The sequence below is a fragment of the Lepus europaeus genome, chromosome 12 (assembly GCF_033115175.1).
Source record: "Lepus europaeus isolate LE1 chromosome 12, mLepTim1.pri, whole genome shotgun sequence".
Classification (NCBI taxonomy): Eukaryota; Metazoa; Chordata; class Mammalia; order Lagomorpha; family Leporidae; genus Lepus; species Lepus europaeus.
Genome location: NC_084838.1, coordinates 52,684,504 through 52,701,421, shown reverse-complemented (window position 1 = coordinate 52,701,421; position 16,918 = coordinate 52,684,504). Strand labels below are relative to the sequence as shown.

General features: G+C 39.1%; 1 protein-coding gene across 1 annotated transcript; it reads left to right on the top strand.

Moving 5' to 3' along the window:
• The first annotated feature begins 10,643 nt into the window (after positions 1-10,643).
• On the top strand, positions 10,644-15,327 carry DMRTA1 (DMRT like family A1). The gene is made up of 2 exons (XM_062207017.1): positions 10,644-11,298; positions 14,492-15,327. The coding sequence occupies exons 1-2, from the start codon at positions 10,644-10,646 to the stop codon at positions 15,325-15,327; spliced, it is 1,491 nt and encodes a 496-aa protein (XP_062063001.1).
• Positions 15,328-16,918: the final 1,591 nt, after the last annotated feature.

Genomic DNA, 16,918 nt, shown 5'->3' with positions numbered 1-16,918 from the left:
ATGAAATTGTATATCTATAATTTCATAAGACTTTCATTAAGAAAAAAATTATCCTAAAATGACTTACCTAACACAAAAACTGCAAAAAACAAAGAAAACCTTAAGCCATATCTAAAAAGAAATCACACTGAAGCTTATATAAACTCCATGGAGGATAAATATTAAATTTGGTTCACTAGAAATTAAAACTTTCTCAAAATTTAAGAATACAAAGGAAAATAATATATTAGTGCCTATTCTATCAATTATATATAAGTCCTATGGTATCTCATCTTTACTCTCAAAGATAGACTGAAAGTTTACTATGTACTTGACATTTAGAAATGAATGTTGGAAATACTTGAACAGACATTTTTCAAGAGAGGAAATTCAAATGGCCAACAGACACTTGGAAAAATGCTCAGGATCACTAGCCATCAGGGAAATGCAAATCAAAATCACAATGAGCTTTCACTTCACTCTAGTTAGAATGATTTCATACAGAAATCAACAAATCAAAAATGCTTGCAAGGATGTGGGGAAAAGTACTCTGATCCACTGTTGGTGGGAATGTAAATTGGTACAGCCACTGTGGAAAAGAGTGTGGAGATACCTGAGAAATCTGAATATAGACCTCCCAAATGATCCAGCCATCCCACTCCTGGGAATTTACCCAAACCATAAGAAATCTGCATATTAAAGAATTATCTGTACCCCCATGTTCATTGCAGCACAACTCAGAATAGCTAAGATATGGAATCAACCCAGATGTCCATCAACTCTGACTTGATAAATAAATTATGGTATATATACACCATGGAGTATTACACAGCTGTAAAAAATTGAAACCCTGCCTTTTGCAACAAGATGGATGCAACTGGAAACCATTATACCTAGTGAAATAAGCCAGTCCTAAAAAGACAAATATTATGTTTTTTCTAATCCATGATAACTGATAGAGTACCTGAAATGTAATGTATTGGAGCTAAATGGATATTTTGAGATTCAATGATTGTTTCTTGTTTCCAGCCCTTGTCTCTTTCATTGAGGACAAGTTTTTTTTCTTCATACTATTTGTTGAACTCTTTTATTTAGTGTAAGGTTAACCTTACCATCATGAATTAAACTGAAAATAGATTGTTGTAAAAATTAAGGTGGAGTGAGAGCATTTAAGGCACGGAAAGCCAAGGCTCTGTGGCCAAAAATGTCCTACATGAAGGACCTTGGTGGGTGAGACCCCAGGGGAAAGAAGTGGTCATCAAAGAAAGAGGTACTTTTCTCTGAAAGAAGGAGAAAACTTCCTCTTTGCTTATGGTTTTGTCTAAATATCGAATGGGTTTGTGACTTCAAAAGGCTACCATAGGCTAGGCAGCTCATGTTAAGAACCTCAGGTGGTCACTGACATCATGTATGAGTGTTAATTGTTAAATTAACAACGGGAGTCACTGTGCAGTAACTTCCCATGCAGGAGGACCCCTGTCCTCAAAGAGTTTTATTATGAGAGTTAACAGTAAAATTTGTTCTCAACAATTTATTTCATTTTAGTGTAATAAGTGGAGGATATTCTTATGTCTCATAAGTTTTAGTTATGCCTACATGTCTAACTCCACTGCCTGTTTTCTTCGGTGTTTAATGATAAAACTCATTCTCAAGTGGGCAATAGCATGGCCAAGCAGTCTAAGGCACTGGGTTGAGGACTTACTTTCTTTTAATGTATTAAGTGGGTGCTTCTTTAAAGTTAATTAGTTTCTAAAAACAAATAGAAGTGAAATTTACTTCTAGATGCAATGCCTTTGAACAGTCTCAACTGTTGAACAGTTTTTTTGGTGTGTGTGCAAATTGTTGAATTATTTACTTAGTATAGAGTTTGTCTTCTGTGTATAAAGTTGATTGAAAATGGATCTTAGTGGAGAATGGGACTGGGAATGGGAGAGGGAGGAGGAGGAGGGGTGGAAGTGTGGGGAGGAGGGGTGGAAGTGTGGGTGGGAGGGTGGGTATGGTGGGAAGACTTACTATATTCCCAAAGTTGTACTTATGAAATGCATGAAGTTTGTATTCCTTAAATAAAAGTTTTCTCTGGGAAAAAAAATCAAGAGTGGGAATGTGAGAGGGAGGAGGAAGAAGGTTTGGAGCATGGGTGGGAGGGAGGGTGGGGGGGAAGTATTACTATGTCCCTAAAACTGTATATAGGAAATACATGAAATTTGTGTAACTTGAACTTTTTTTAAAAAAATAGGTACTTTTCTATTCCCTATCTTTGTTAGTTATTTATAATTCTGATGATTTCAGCTAAGTATCTTCAAATTGGGTGAAAAGTGCTTGTAAAGCGACAAAACAAAACACATTCTATTTTCATTCAATACTTTGTGTGCCCCGATAGGTGGGGGGTGTGTGTGTGAGGGAATTGTCTCCAGCTAATTTTAGCCATCCCAGAGCACAAGATCAGAATCTCTTCCCAGTCTCATAATATCCTCAGGAGTATGTGTCTGGGGAGTGAAATTTCTTGACCAGTTATTTACATTGGCAATTATATAAATCATGAACATATCCGTACTTTCCCCCAGCAACACCCCAGGAAATGTAGAACAGCATATTTCTTCACAGACCTGAAATATCAGGCCAAAACCCAGAATCCAAGGACTGAAATTTATGTCATCTTGTAGCCCCACAATCATGGTAATACTCAACTGCATCTTAACAAGTAATAGAAAAAGGGTAAAATAACTTAAAATTCTCCCTAAAACTTGAAAGCCACAGCTTTAGTATACATAGTCTGCCTCTGTGAAGTCTTGGATTAAATGGACATGTTAGGTATGCTCTCATATACTCTAAAGACATAGAATGATTTGTATTTATTTAGGTCTGAAAAAATAGGCGGTACAGAGTTTATTTTTTTTCCAAACCCCAGTGTGCTTGCTAAAACCTTTCATCTAACCACATACACTTTTCCTTTCCTTTAGCAACAGGTTAGCTGAGGAAATTCCGCCATCTTCCTTCTTCCACAGTCTTCTGTCAATTACTTTCTGGACTCATTTCATATAGAGTTCTGCTGGCCAAACTCACTTACGCATCATAGCTAGACCTTCTGTCTGTCTATACCCATGTTCATCTTCCCAGTGTTGTCTATAATTTGCCTTAAAATCTTCGCCAAATCTAAGGAATATTTATAAAGTTATTGGAGTTTTGAACAATAATTAAATGTAGAAATATCAGAAAACTCTTTCATTAAAAACAATATTTATTTGTTTGAAAGGCAGAGTGATAGAAAAAGAGGGAGAGGGAGAGGGAGAGGGAGAGGGAGGAAGAGAGAGAGAGAGAGAGAGAGAGAGAGAGAGAGAGAGAGAAAATCTTCCCCCAAATGGCAGCAAGAGCCAGAGCTGGTTCTGACTGAAACCAGGAGCCAAGAATCCCATCTGGATTTCTCACCTGGGTGGCAGGAGCCTATATATTTGGGCTATCCTCCACTGCTTTCCTAGGCACGTTAGTAGGGAGCTTATGGGAAGCAATGCAACTAAGATGGAATGCCAGCATCATGGGGAGTAGCTTAACATGCTGCACCACAACACCATCCTCAGAAGACTCTTTAACATTCTATTGTAGGCTGTGAAGTTACAGAGACTTTTACAAGTCTTGGTAAATTATCCTGGAAGCTTTATGGAGAACCATAGGTAGTGAGATAAAAGACAAATCAAGGTGTTTTGTCTTAAACAGTGCCCTTACCTCAGAAGAAGTAAACTTTTGATAAGAGGAAATGTAGCTGAGAATTTATCCCAGGAGAATGAGGATATTGCTAGTTGAACTTGAAATTTAGGGAGTTGTGACACATGCTTTGACTGAGGCCTAAGAAGGGTAGTAATTAAGTTATTTAGAGGTCAAGGATGTTAATACAAAATAATTTCAGATTAGACTTGACACATGAAGGAGGGTTAAGCTTGTGATTAGAAAGTAAATTGAAGGGGCCTGCGATGTTGCGCAGCTGGTTAATGCCCTGGCCTGAAGTTCCAGTATCCCATATGGGTGCCGGTTTGAGTCCTGGCTGTTTCTCTTCCAATCCAGCTCTCTGGTATAGCCTGGGAGAGCAGTGGAAGATGGTCCAAGTGCTTGGGCCCCTGCACCCACGTGGGAGACCCAGAAGAAGCTTCTGGCTTCAGATCGGCACAGCTCTGGCCGTTGTGGCCATCTGGGGAGTGAAGCAGCGGATGGAAGACCTTTCTCTCTGCAACTCTTTAAAAAAAAGAAAAAGAAAGTAAATTGAAAATATGTCATTGTAAAAATTAAAAATAATAAAGGAATGGGGAAGGAGGGTGGGAGAAAGGGAGGGTAGGGTGAGAAGTATCAAGCTCTTAAAAGTGTGTATATGAAATATGTAAACTTTGTTCTCTTTATATAAATAAAGAAAATTTCTAACAAAAGTATTGAGAACAAATTTGTAAATGATATAATCTTGCTATTTTCACACAACTTAATTAAAAACATGATGCTTCTTTTTCTTCACCTTTTCATTTGATAAAACTGTTGCCAGTGCTAAACTTTTTTTTTTTTAGATTTTATTTATTTATTTGAAAGTCAGAGTTAGAGAGAGAGAAGGAGCAGAGAGAGAGAGAGAGAGAGAGAGAGAGGGAGAGAGGTCTTCCATCCGCTGGTTCACTCCCCAATTGGCCACAATGGCCAGACCTGTGCTGATCTGAAGCCAGGAGCTAGGAGCTTCTTCTGGGTCTCCCACACGGGTGCAGGGGCCCAAGGACTTGAGCCATCCTCTACTGCTTTCCCAGGCCATAGCAGAGAGCTGGATCAGAAGTGGAACAGCCGGGACTCAAACTGGCATCCATATGGGATGCCAGCACTGTAGGCGGCGGCTTTACCTGCTATGCCACAGCACCGGCCCACCAGTGCTAAACTGTAATAGGAGTACTATGTTATCTCATAGTAGGTGTAACTTGTGCTTCTCAAAGACTGATTAATAGTATATGGTATCTTTTTCTTGGGCTTATTTTCCATCCATGTATCTTCCCAGGTGACATATTTATTCAAATATTTTGTCCAATTAAAATAGACTCTCTTGTCATTCAGTTTTGAATGGTCTCTGTACATTTGGTATATAAAATATATTTTATCTATATATCTACCTATATCTATCTATGTGGGGGTAGGTTGCAAGGATTTTCTACACTGCATGGTCTAAGTTTTTATTCTCATTACAATGTTTTGAAAAGGAGAAGTATTTAATTTTGATAAAGCACAATTGATAAGCTTGTTATTTTTAATTTATTATACTTTCCATGCTATATCTAAGGAGTTTTTCATAACTCAATGTAACAAAGTTTTCCCCTTTGTTTTATAGTTTTATAGTTATATTTATCTATGATACATTTTGAGCCTTTTTTCTGTGATAAATGGTATGGTTCAAAATGAATTCTTTTGCCTGCAGATGTTCAGCTGTTCTAGCAAAATCTGTTGGGAAAAACTACTTCCTCCCCTGAATTGCTTTTTTGCGCCTTTGTCAAAAGTTAATTCCATATTTGTGTGTGGGTTAGTTTCTAAGTCCTCTATTCTGTCATACTGGTTGATTTTTCTATTTCTACACAACTAAGACACCATTAGCTTACTGAAATAAGTTAATGTTAGCCTAGCATATTTGTTCCTTTTCAAAGATGTTTTGACTAATGTAAGTCCTGCTTTTGCATTTCCATAGTAATTTTAGAATGAATTTGATAATTTCTTCAAATAAAAGTCTGATGGAATTTTGATTGGTATTACATTGATCTCCAAATTTAGATAGAATTTTCATCCTAACATAATAATTGATCCTAAATCAATAAACAGAATATGTCACTCATTTATTTAGATTTTAATTCATTTCAACAAAATTTTTAGATTTTAGTCTTTTTTTTTATTAAACTTTTATTTAATGAATATAAATTTCCAAAGTACAGCTTATGGGTTACAATGGCTTCCCCCTCCCAAAACTTCCCTCCCACCCACAACCCTCCCCTTTCCCACTCCCTCTCCCCTTCCAATCACATCATGATTCATTTTCAATTCTCTTTATATACAAGAGATCAGTTTAGTATAGATTAGGTAACGATTTCAACAGTTTGCCCCCATATAGCAACACAAAGTGAAAAGAAGAAAAAAAAATACTGTTGGAGTACTAGTTATAGCATTAAATAAGAGTGTACAGCACATTAAAGACAGAGATTCTACATAATATTTTTTTAAAAAAATTAATTAATTTTCTATGCCATTTCCAATTTAACACCAGGTTTTTTTTTTTTTTCATTTTCGAGTATCTTTATATACAGAAGATCGATTCAGTATATAATTAGTAAAGATCTCATCAGTTTGTACCCACGCAGAAACACAAAGTGTAAAAATACTGTTTCAGTTCTAGTTATAGCATCACTGCACATTAGACAACACATTAAGGACTGATCCCACATGGGATGTAAGTACACAGTGACTCCTGTTGCCGGCTTAACAATTTGACACTCCTGTTCATGGCGTCAGTAATCTCCCTAGGCTCTAGTCATGAGTTGCCAGGGCTATGGAAGCCTTTAGGGTTCGTTGACTTTGATCTTATTCCGATAGGGTCACAGTCAAAGTGGAAGTTCTCTCCTCCCTTCAGAGAAAGGTACCTCCTTCTTTGATGGCCCCGTTCTTTCCACTGGGATCTCACTCACAGAGATCTTTCATTTAGGTCTTCTTCTTTTTTTTTTTTTTTCTTTTCTATGGTATCTTGGCTTTCCATGCCTACAATACTCTCATGGGCTCTTCAGCCAGGTCCGAATGCCTTAAGGGCTGATTCTGAGGCCAGAGTGCTGTTTTTTACACATTTTATCAAACATAACTTACAATATTTTATGTATTTTTTCTTAAATTATTTCATGTAAAACATTTTTGATTAAGATATAATACTTGTACATTTTTATGGGACATAGTTAAGTATTTTACATTTTGAATGATGTATTTCCTAAATTCAATTTCTGTTTGTCTTTTCCAGTGTACAACATGCCATAAATTTTACACTTCGATGCTTTGTCTTACAACATTGCAAACATCACTTTTTATTTCTAGTAGCTTTTTGGGGGGATTTCATTAATTCTATTTCTAGATGGCCATGTCATTTGCAAATAAAGAAGTTTTATATGGTCTTTTTCAGTATATGAACATCTTTTTTTTTTTTTTAAGATTTATTTATTTGAAAGTCAGAGTTACACAGAAAGAGGAGAAGCAGAGAGAGAGAGAGAGAGAGAGAGAGAGAGAGAGAGAGAAGGGTCTTTCATCTGATGGTTTACCCCCCAATTGGTCACAATGGCTGGAGCTGCGTCGATCCTAAGCCAGGAGCCAAGAGCTTCTTCTGGGTCTCCCATGTGGCTGCAGGGGCCCAAGGACTTGGGCCATCCTCAACTACTTTCCTAGGCCACAGAAGAGAGCAAAACAGCTGGGTCTCGAACCAGCACCCATATGGGGTGCTGGCACTGCAGGCCAGGGCATTAACCCACTGCACCACAGCACCAGCCCCAGTATGAACATCTTTAACTTTTATTTTGTCCTATTGCCTTGGTCAGTTTTCCCAGTACAAAGTTGAATTTAAGTGGTATGAGTAGATATCTTTGTATTGTTCTGATCTTGGGGAGAAGGCTTTTAATCATTTACACTTAAGCATGCTGTTTGGTGTAGGTTTTTCTTTTTTTTTTTTTTTTAGGTGGAGAAAGTTTTTTAATTCTTAATTTTCTGGAAGTTGTAAGTCTCCGTTGCCATCAATGCATTAATGCATCACTTTTCATTTTTTATTTAAATTGTTGAATAATTTGCCTAAAATGTATTTTCCCTTATTTGGATGGAAATCAGTATTACTTGCCATCATTGTAAGGTAACTGTTATGGGTTTAATAGGACTTGTCTCCCCAGAATTTATGCATGATATTTAAACTCTGGTATCTTACTGTTAATGGCTACTGGATTAAGCGGGAACACCGTGGCATTGACAGGTAGGAGTGGTGGGAGGTGTTTAAGTCGTGGGGGATGTGCCCTTACTAGAGAGTGGTTCTCTCCAGAGGGTTATTTTAATTCAAGTTCTGTCTAGCTGACTAACCATGTGGTCATTCCTCCACCCCTGCTACAACCAGCCTTCACAGGTGCCAGATTTGGGGGCCACCAGATTCTAATCTATGACCTCCAAACTAGAAGTTGAAATAAATAAACCTTTATTTTATCATGATGCTCCTATTGGGTATTTTGATTAAAATAACAGAAAGTGGACTAGTAACATTAATAATCAAATAAAACCAGAAAAATAGACATTTTACTTGCTGAGGCCCCCTTTTTTGTTGTTAAAAGCTGTAATTACTAAGATGGGAAAACTTTAAAGATGTAATTGAATCAAGCAGACCATTTGTTCTTATATAACAAGGGGATTTTAAAACAGAGAGAGGGAAATTGCTTTCAGAATGATCCATTTTGCACCAAAAAGTTTACTTCAAAAATTCAATGTGGATTCCACAGCCATGGAATTACTAGATTTTAGACAGGTGTGGCTTGGGCAAAGACAAAGATGTGTGAAAAAGTTCAGGTATTATAGGACTCACAGATGCTACAACTATCTAGACTGGTAATTTTAAACCTTGTTATAAATAAATATCACCTAATTATCACCTTGAATTTAAGACTCAGACCAAAAGAATCAGAATGTTTAGTTGGATTGGAGTAGCTTTTCTTTAAAAGTTTCTTAGAGAGTTCCAAGGCTTAAGATGTTTTGTTGAATGATGGTTGTGTTAGTCTGTTTTTCAATAATATAACACAATACATGAGGCTGTATACTTATAAAGAAAAGAGGTTTTAGTTCACAGTGTTGGAAACTGAAAGTCCCAGTTGGGTGGCATAGACTATGGTAAGAAGCTCCTTGGATGAGTCTCATCATAGAAGGAGTTAGGAGCCTAGGAAAAGGAGAGAGACGAGTGTGGGAAAGGGCCAGTGTTGCCCATGTCTTAATGACCCTACTGCTTCTTAACACAGACACACAGAGGATTAAGCTTCTAATGCCTGAACCTTTGGGGGGACATCAAGGTATATCCAAATAAGTGCAGTGATGGTGGTGGTGGTGGTCATGGTGTGGCCTGCACAAGGAAGCGGCAGCCCAGATTCAGGGGTAATGTCTGCCCTGGATGTGAATTGGTGAAATGGTAAAACCACCATGGCTTTCCATCTTAGGGCTAGAATATGGATTTCCTATCAAGGCAGTTAAATACCATCTGGAAGAGCTAACAGAACTCTCACTCTCCCTTTCAGAAAGAACAAGCCCTCAGGAACTTTCTGCCTCAGTTGCTCTTTGGTTTAAAAGCAGTATGATCTTTCTGTACAATTAAAGATGCTAAATGTATGTTTCAAGAATGCAGCTTCTGATAGCATACATATTTAGGAGCTAATCGAAGTGACTCCCAAATACTTTATTATAGAAACATGAATAACTTCTCAAACACCCTTGACAAGATTTCTGGCAATGGATACATCCAGAGGAGAGTCTCTAATGCCTGCTTTCATCCGCTATATTTCAAAAACATCATAAACACACAATAGGAATTTGCATTCATAAATACATAGAAAACATGAGAAGAAGCTGAGTATGGATCAATTCTCCCTTCATTATCTATCCATTTTGACACCATACTAAGATCCATTTAAACCAAGAAATTTTTCTGGTGGTAACACATTGGCTGCCCATCGGATTTTGCTTTATTAATGCTGCCCTCACGAAGATTCCATTTGGGAACAGAATCTAAAACAAAATCTAAATGTTGCAAGCTGGCTTAGGAGAAGTACGGACCTGGGAAAGAAGTCTTGCTTAAAGAACGGTAGTAAGAACCAGCAGGTGTGCCAGCTTTGTGGCTTGGCGGTGAAGCTCTGTTGGTATCCCACAAGGGCGCTCCTTTGAGCTGCTCCACTTCCTATCCAGCTCCCTGCTAACGCGCCTGGGACCAGCGGCCAAAGATGGCCCAAGTCCTTGGGCCCCTGGCTCCTGGCTTTGGAATGCATCAGCCCCTTCCATCGAGTCCATTTGAGTAGTGAACCAGCCTGTGGAAGATCTCTCTCTCTCTCTCCCTCTCCTTGTAAACTCTGTCTTTCAAATAAATAAATCAATCTAAAAAAAAAATGAGCGAGAAGGTGCAAAGACGATATTTTCATAAAGAATATATGTCGAGGAACCCAAGGGGAAGCAAGTGGGAGAGCAAGCTTTCTGCCAAGGGGCATTCGCAGCCCATCCCTAGGATTTGTGCTGTTTCCCACCGCCCCTCCTCCCCAAGGTCCTGGTTCTCCGCCCCTGGCCCTCCCGGGACTCAGTGCTTGGCCAGGAGGCCGAGTGGGCGGGGCAGCCGCTCTAGCGTCACCTGAGCAGGATCAGAAGTCGCGCAGAGAGCCGGGGCACTAAGTTAGTGCCCTGGGACACTAAGAAGACTATTGGGCAGTTGGGTGTCTTCGCTTCTCCAGCTCTGGAGCGCGATCGTCTGCAACTCTGGTGTACAAACTTTTGTCCACGAGTGTGTGGGTGGCAGAGCAAGCGGGACTGTGGCCGGTTCTCCCGTCTCGGCTCCACTACCGCATCTTGGCTGAGCCAGCTGTGGACAGCACACTTTCCAGTTGCCACCCCTCGCCAGAAACTTCTCACGAATGGAGCAGTCGCAGTGTGGCAGCAGAGACCGCAGCGCTAGCGGCCGAGCCCATCTGATTCCAGGGCTGGTGGGGGGCCCTGCGCCCCCGGCCGCGGCTTTGCCCGTGCCCTCGGGGATCCCCGTTCCTCCGGCTTTCCTGCGGCCGCCCAGCCTCTTTCTGCGAGCAGCCGCCGCCGCTGCTGCCGCCGCGGCTGCCGCCACCAAGGGAAACAGTGGCTGCGCGCCGCCCGCTCTGGGGCTGGAGAGAGCGGTGGGCGCTGCGGGCTGCGGCTACCCGCGGACGCCCAAGTGCGCGCGTTGTCGCAACCACGGCGTGGTGTCCGCGCTCAAGGGCCATAAGCGCTTCTGCCGCTGGCGGGACTGCGCGTGTGCCAAGTGCACCCTGATCGCCGAGCGCCAGCGCGTCATGGCTGCCCAGGTGGCGCTGCGCAGGCAGCAAGCGCAGGAGGAGAGCGAGGCCCGGGGGCTGCAGAGGCTCCTGTATTCGGGCCCCCAGGGGCCCGGGAATCAGGCCTCCGGAGGCACCTGCAGAACCGAGAAAGCCCAGGCCGCTGGCTGCCCCGCGCTGGGACTGGGTGTCTTGAGACCGGCCAGTGGTCTGGCAACCCCCGCTTTCGAGGTTTTCCAGCAAGATTGTCCCGAGGATAAACAAGGTGGGTTGAAGTTTCCTTTGCTCTTTGCACAAGAACCTGATTGCTCAGGAGAAAAACTCTTTGAAACAAGCAGCAGTACCCCGCCTAGAGGCAAAAGAAAGTTAACAGAAGCACTAAATTTCAAGAAACTGCTCCCTAGTAAGGAGCCGAAGGAGGGTGTTGGAGCCCCATCACTTGCTGTTTGCTGCGTTGGTGATTAAGGATAGGATAAGGAAGGGAATGGTGAATCCTGGTTGATCACAGGTAAGCTAGTCCCTAGAAAGCAGTTGTTTGCCTGCAGGCTGCTTTAATTTTATGTGAGCAGCAGAACAGAAAGTTGAGTGTGAGAGCTTGTTTTGAGCTAGCTTTGTACTTTATTTTCAGCATAAAACCAGAATGAATTTCCTTCTGGTCTTGCATGGAAAACTCACTGGTGGTTGGTAGTACAGTTCTTTAACTTTGGGACAAACCCTTGGCGCGAGCTAGGAGCGGAGAAGGGACTTGGAATCTACCATACCTTCTCTCTCCCTCTCTCTGCATTCAATCTTTAGCTTCCCCCCCTACACTTCCCCAACTGTTTGCGAGCTTCCAAAAGTATACAAAGATCTAATTGATCTTTCATTTCTTAACAAAGGAAAGTATTCAGGTTTTTGATTTGCAAAACTTTGGTAAGAATTTCAGCGTTTAATATTTAAGATGTTTATCCAAGGAGTTTTATTTTTTTTCCCTCCTGTTTGCCAACCACAAATCAATCATCTTCATCTCCTGTATTAGTAAATACATATTTTTTTTTACTAGGACTATCCCAAATTAGTATTTCCTGCTACTGTAAATCCCATTGTATTTTAGTGAATTTCACAGCCTTCCAAAAGGTCTATGAGCAGTGAAAATTTTATTTCATTGTTTTTGTTTATGTTCAAGACAAGTTGTATAATATGAAATTGCCATTAATGATACACATAATTAATTGGATTATGAAAATTTGAGACCTTAGATCACATGATGTGCCTTTAAAAAAGACTATTGAAATAGATATATCATTTTTTGCTTGAGTACACCAGCTTTGTGTACAGGTAATAGTTTATTTCTGTGGATACAATAGATATTTAACATTTTTCTTGAGGGCTGGAGTTAAAGGTGTTAAATATAACCTCTATTAAAAAGAAGTAAAAGACTTCCTTAAACTAAACTGACGGTGAGATCCAGCTGATGACATTGATTTAGGTGATTTGGGGGAGAAGGCAAAGTGTTTGGTTTAATAGGGCTATTTTATTTCATTTTATATTTTGTCTCAGAGATCCCCCACCTCTAGAAAGCCAGCCAATTTTTGAAAGGCTACTTCTGTGGCTTTCTAAATTGTCTGACTCAACTGTAGTAAGGTATTCTGGGTAATTTACTCATTCATTTGACAAAGACCAGTGATTCAGAAGTGAATAAGATTTCCTAAACAAAAGAACCTTCTATTCAAAAATGGAAGACTATACATATCAAAAACTACAATACAAGGCATCATATCATTGGTAAATATAATAGAAGGAAATCAAATTATAGAATTTAAGAGGCCAGAGAGATATTGTAAATGACACCCTGGTCTTTTAAAGAAACATCCATTTCTAAATAGCTTTATGTAATTGCATTTCATTACATTTATTGTACTATGAGTCAACATAATAAATTATTCTATGCATACATTAACATAGAGAAGAAACCTTGACCCTGACCATGATCAGAGGGGCATAAGTAGTAAATCAGAAGTGGAATGGAAGACAAATGCCATCTAATCCCACTTGACAGAACTTCATTAGAAGTTCTTTTGTATTATTTAATGTTGAAAATTATAGTCAGTCGTTTGTAGTTTTGAAGTAGCAACATCTGTGCTTTGATTATATATTTGAGATGGTTACAGCATTTTGACCCTCTCAGTGCTAAGTTGTACACACTTAATTTTAATTTTTAAATAAGGTACAGATATTCTTTAGAATTTAGAAAAGTAGAGAAAACATGAGAATATTGCAAATCATACTTAACAAATCACAGCTTTAGGCAATATCTACTATATTTATAAACTTTATAGACAAAGCTGGACAGAAATACTCCATATATCTCACTTGACAGTTCACTGTTTCAGAGATGAATACGTAAGGCAAAGGGAAACGTAAACCAAACTAAAAGTGACTTAGCAAATAAGTATGTGCATGTGCATTTTTTTGGGGGGTTATCCTGGGAAAAAGTATTACAATGTTTTATTAATATTTTTAACATATTAGGATAAAAATCATATTTTTGTATAAAATATTTTTAGAAAATGATCCTGAATATTGGAGGGAGGTTGTTATTTGCGTCAAAAGCCTAACTGGTTGCTTTTAGAAGCCTTACAAATTGCAATATGTAGTTTATAATTTTCTTTTAGAAACAATTTGGCTTTGAATTATTTTCTTGGAATATCTTAGGTAGTGAAGAAGAAAACATATTTCACAAAGGATTATGCAAAATGCTAAGACTGTATCATCTCTCACATAAAATGAAATATGCAAGTCTGGTATGGTTTGAGATTGATGCAGTGGTAGTGAAAATTGGCTTAACTTGAAATGAGATGAGCAATTTTGTTTTTCTTTCCATATTATGCAGGTAACTTAATTGAAACCAAAAATGAGAGCAGAAGAAAATCGATTGTTGCAATTTAGCACTAATGATTAAATGGGATATTCATTTTCAAACAGATTATTGTTTTTTTAAAAATTTCTTATCTAAATCTCACCATTTTGATTAGGTTCTTTCACATCAAGTCACTGTAAAATAGAGAAAAAAACTTACTTAGGTAGGTAAACTTGGTTGACGTTTCAGAAAATGTCCTAATCACCAAGATCAGGCAAACAGCAATACTGGTGTTACATTAACACTTTTGGATAACATTAGACTCTCAGCTTCTGATTCCTAAGTACTTCTGCATTTTTACATTGTATCTTTGTGATCCTGAAATGACATAAGAAATAGGATTTTCCACTATTCTACTTAGCTAATTATATACTATTTTTTAAACCTGAAGTTTTTCTTTAAGAAATCTTAGAATAAAACTTACTAATACATCGTGACTGAATGATTTTATGCAGTTTTTTTTTTTTTTTTTTTTTTTTTTTTTTTTTTTTTTTTTTTTAGTAGACAGTATAACATCTGGGAAATTTTACCTCTACTTGACATTTTTCTTCTTCCTCAGAACAAAAAGAAAGGAAATGTGACTCATGCCAGAGCGGACAAGAACAAGTCTCCAGATCCCATCCACTTTCCCTGGGGTCATCTCCTAAGTCTCCTGGTGTCAAACAAAGCACCAACTGCTCTCTTTCAGAACGCTCCAGCAAACCTGACAGCATCCTGTCATGTCACCTTGGGGAGCAATCAGGAGGTGAAGAGAGTCCCAGGTCCTTGTCATCTTCTGATCTGGAGTCAGGAAATGAAAGTGAGTGGGTTAAAGACTTTACTGCTACCAGAGGCAGCCTTACTGCTGTTTCCTCAAGACCAAGAGACCCTCTTGACATCCTTACCAAGATTTTTCCAAGTTACAGGCGCAGTTGGCTGGAAGGCATTCTACAGCTCTGCAAAGGAGATGTGGTCCAAGCCATTGAACAGGTCTTAAACGGGAAAGAGCACATGGCAGACACTAGGGACCCAGCAGGCACAGGAGAGCTGGAAAACACAGCCTGTCAGAGGGCTTCCAGTTTTAGTCTGGGAGTTGGACTTGGAACTCTAGGTACTAAATCAGCTTTCTCTCCTCTTCAAACCACTTCTGCTTCTTATGGATGTGATTCGGATTTCTACCGCTTAAATCCTAGATTAGGCATCAGTCCGCTACGGCTGGCATACTCTTCTCCAGGAAGAGGGTTGTCTGGTTTTATGCCATCCTACCTGACACCTGGCTTAGTACCAGCATTACCTTTTCGGCCATCTTTGGATTATGCCTTTTCAGGGGTGATTAGGGATTCCTCCTACCTTCCCCATAAAGACTCAATAACTGGTGGTAGACTATACTCCCGATTGCATCAGGAAAATCTTTAATGTATTCCTCTTTCTCCCATTCTGGAGTATTTCTAGAAGAATGCAATACACACACATAAACCTATATTGATGTACTACAGTATGTGTGTGAATGAATTATCAAGCCTTTTTTTCTCATTTGCAAGCAATATATTGGATTTTAGGTCTGAAGACTGCACATTTATTATGAGAAAGAAGAATTTGGACATTATAAGTGCCTTGAATAAAGCTATTTCAGGAAATATTTTTACTTTAATAAATTTTCCTCCTAAGTTATCATTTGTAAAACTTCTGTCTTAAAAATTATACTTACTTTTGTTTTATTTAAACATGAGCTTGGTAGTTGTGAAATAGTTTTTGTGTCAACAATGTAACATAATATAAATTAAATAAAGAGCAAGAACTGAAAAATTAAGGTAATCCCAAGTAATTATTATGTTTAAATCTTCTATTCCTAGCTCACAGGAGAGAGAAAAGTTATTAAAGTACTTAAAAAACATTTGCAGGTAAATGATTAGTAGCAAGTAAAATTTTTGTAAAATATGAATTTTTTGCTTTTTCTGGATTTTTTAAAAAAAAACTCTTACCTATCATTTGTGAAAGCAAATGACTCTGGGAAAAAATTCTTTAAAATTAACATTGTGGGTTACACTAAACTGTATGAAGCCAATTTTAGGAAATGAGACTGCGCCATCTTCTGGCTACTATCACTAATAGCAACTCTAGCAACTCAGTACTGCAGACCATAAGAATTAAAAAAACATTGTTTCCAAATAGTATAAGCTACCCAGTTTTTGAAATAATCATTTTGAATCATGATACAGGCACATTTTCATATCACAATGTGTGTCCCTACACTGATGAGGCTCAATCTTTGTACGTTTCCGTTTTCATATGTTTGGGACAAGAATACTGCAGTCAATCTCAAAGGGAAAGGGAAAAGTAATTTTATGCAGAAATCTAAAATGGCTACTCAAGTAAATATTGATGGGTTCAATAGGCAATGATTAATGAGTTGAGAGATCTAAAATTTCAAAAGGGAAATTGTCATTAAAATTTAGAGATGTTCTTGAGATTTGACAATTACTTTTTGTTCTCCATCTAGAACATGTGAAACTTGTTTCATCCAGTGGAAAGTCCCAGAGGAAACTTCTTACACAACGCCCATAAAGTTTTCCTCATATGTCATCATTTTTAAAAGGACAAAAGCTTCATTGTTACTATTAGAAATAAATGGAGGGGCCTGTGCTGTGGCATAGCAGGTAAAGCCACTGCCTGCAGTGCCGGCATCCCATATGGGCACTGGTTCAAGTCTTGGCTGCTTAATTTCCCATCCAGCTCTCTGTTATGGCCTGGGAAAGCAGTGGAAGATGGCCCAAGTCCTTGGGCCCCTGCACCCACTTGGGAGACACGGATGAAGCTCCTGACTCCTGGCTTCAGATCGGCCCAGCTCTGGCCCTTGCAGCTGTTTGGGGAGTGAACCAGTGGATGGAAGACCTCTATCTCTCTGTGCCTCTGCCTCTCTGTAACTCTGCCTTTCAAATAAAGAAATAAATATTTGTTGGCTGCAATGGCCAGAGTTGTGCTGATCTGAAGCCAGGAGCCAGGAGCC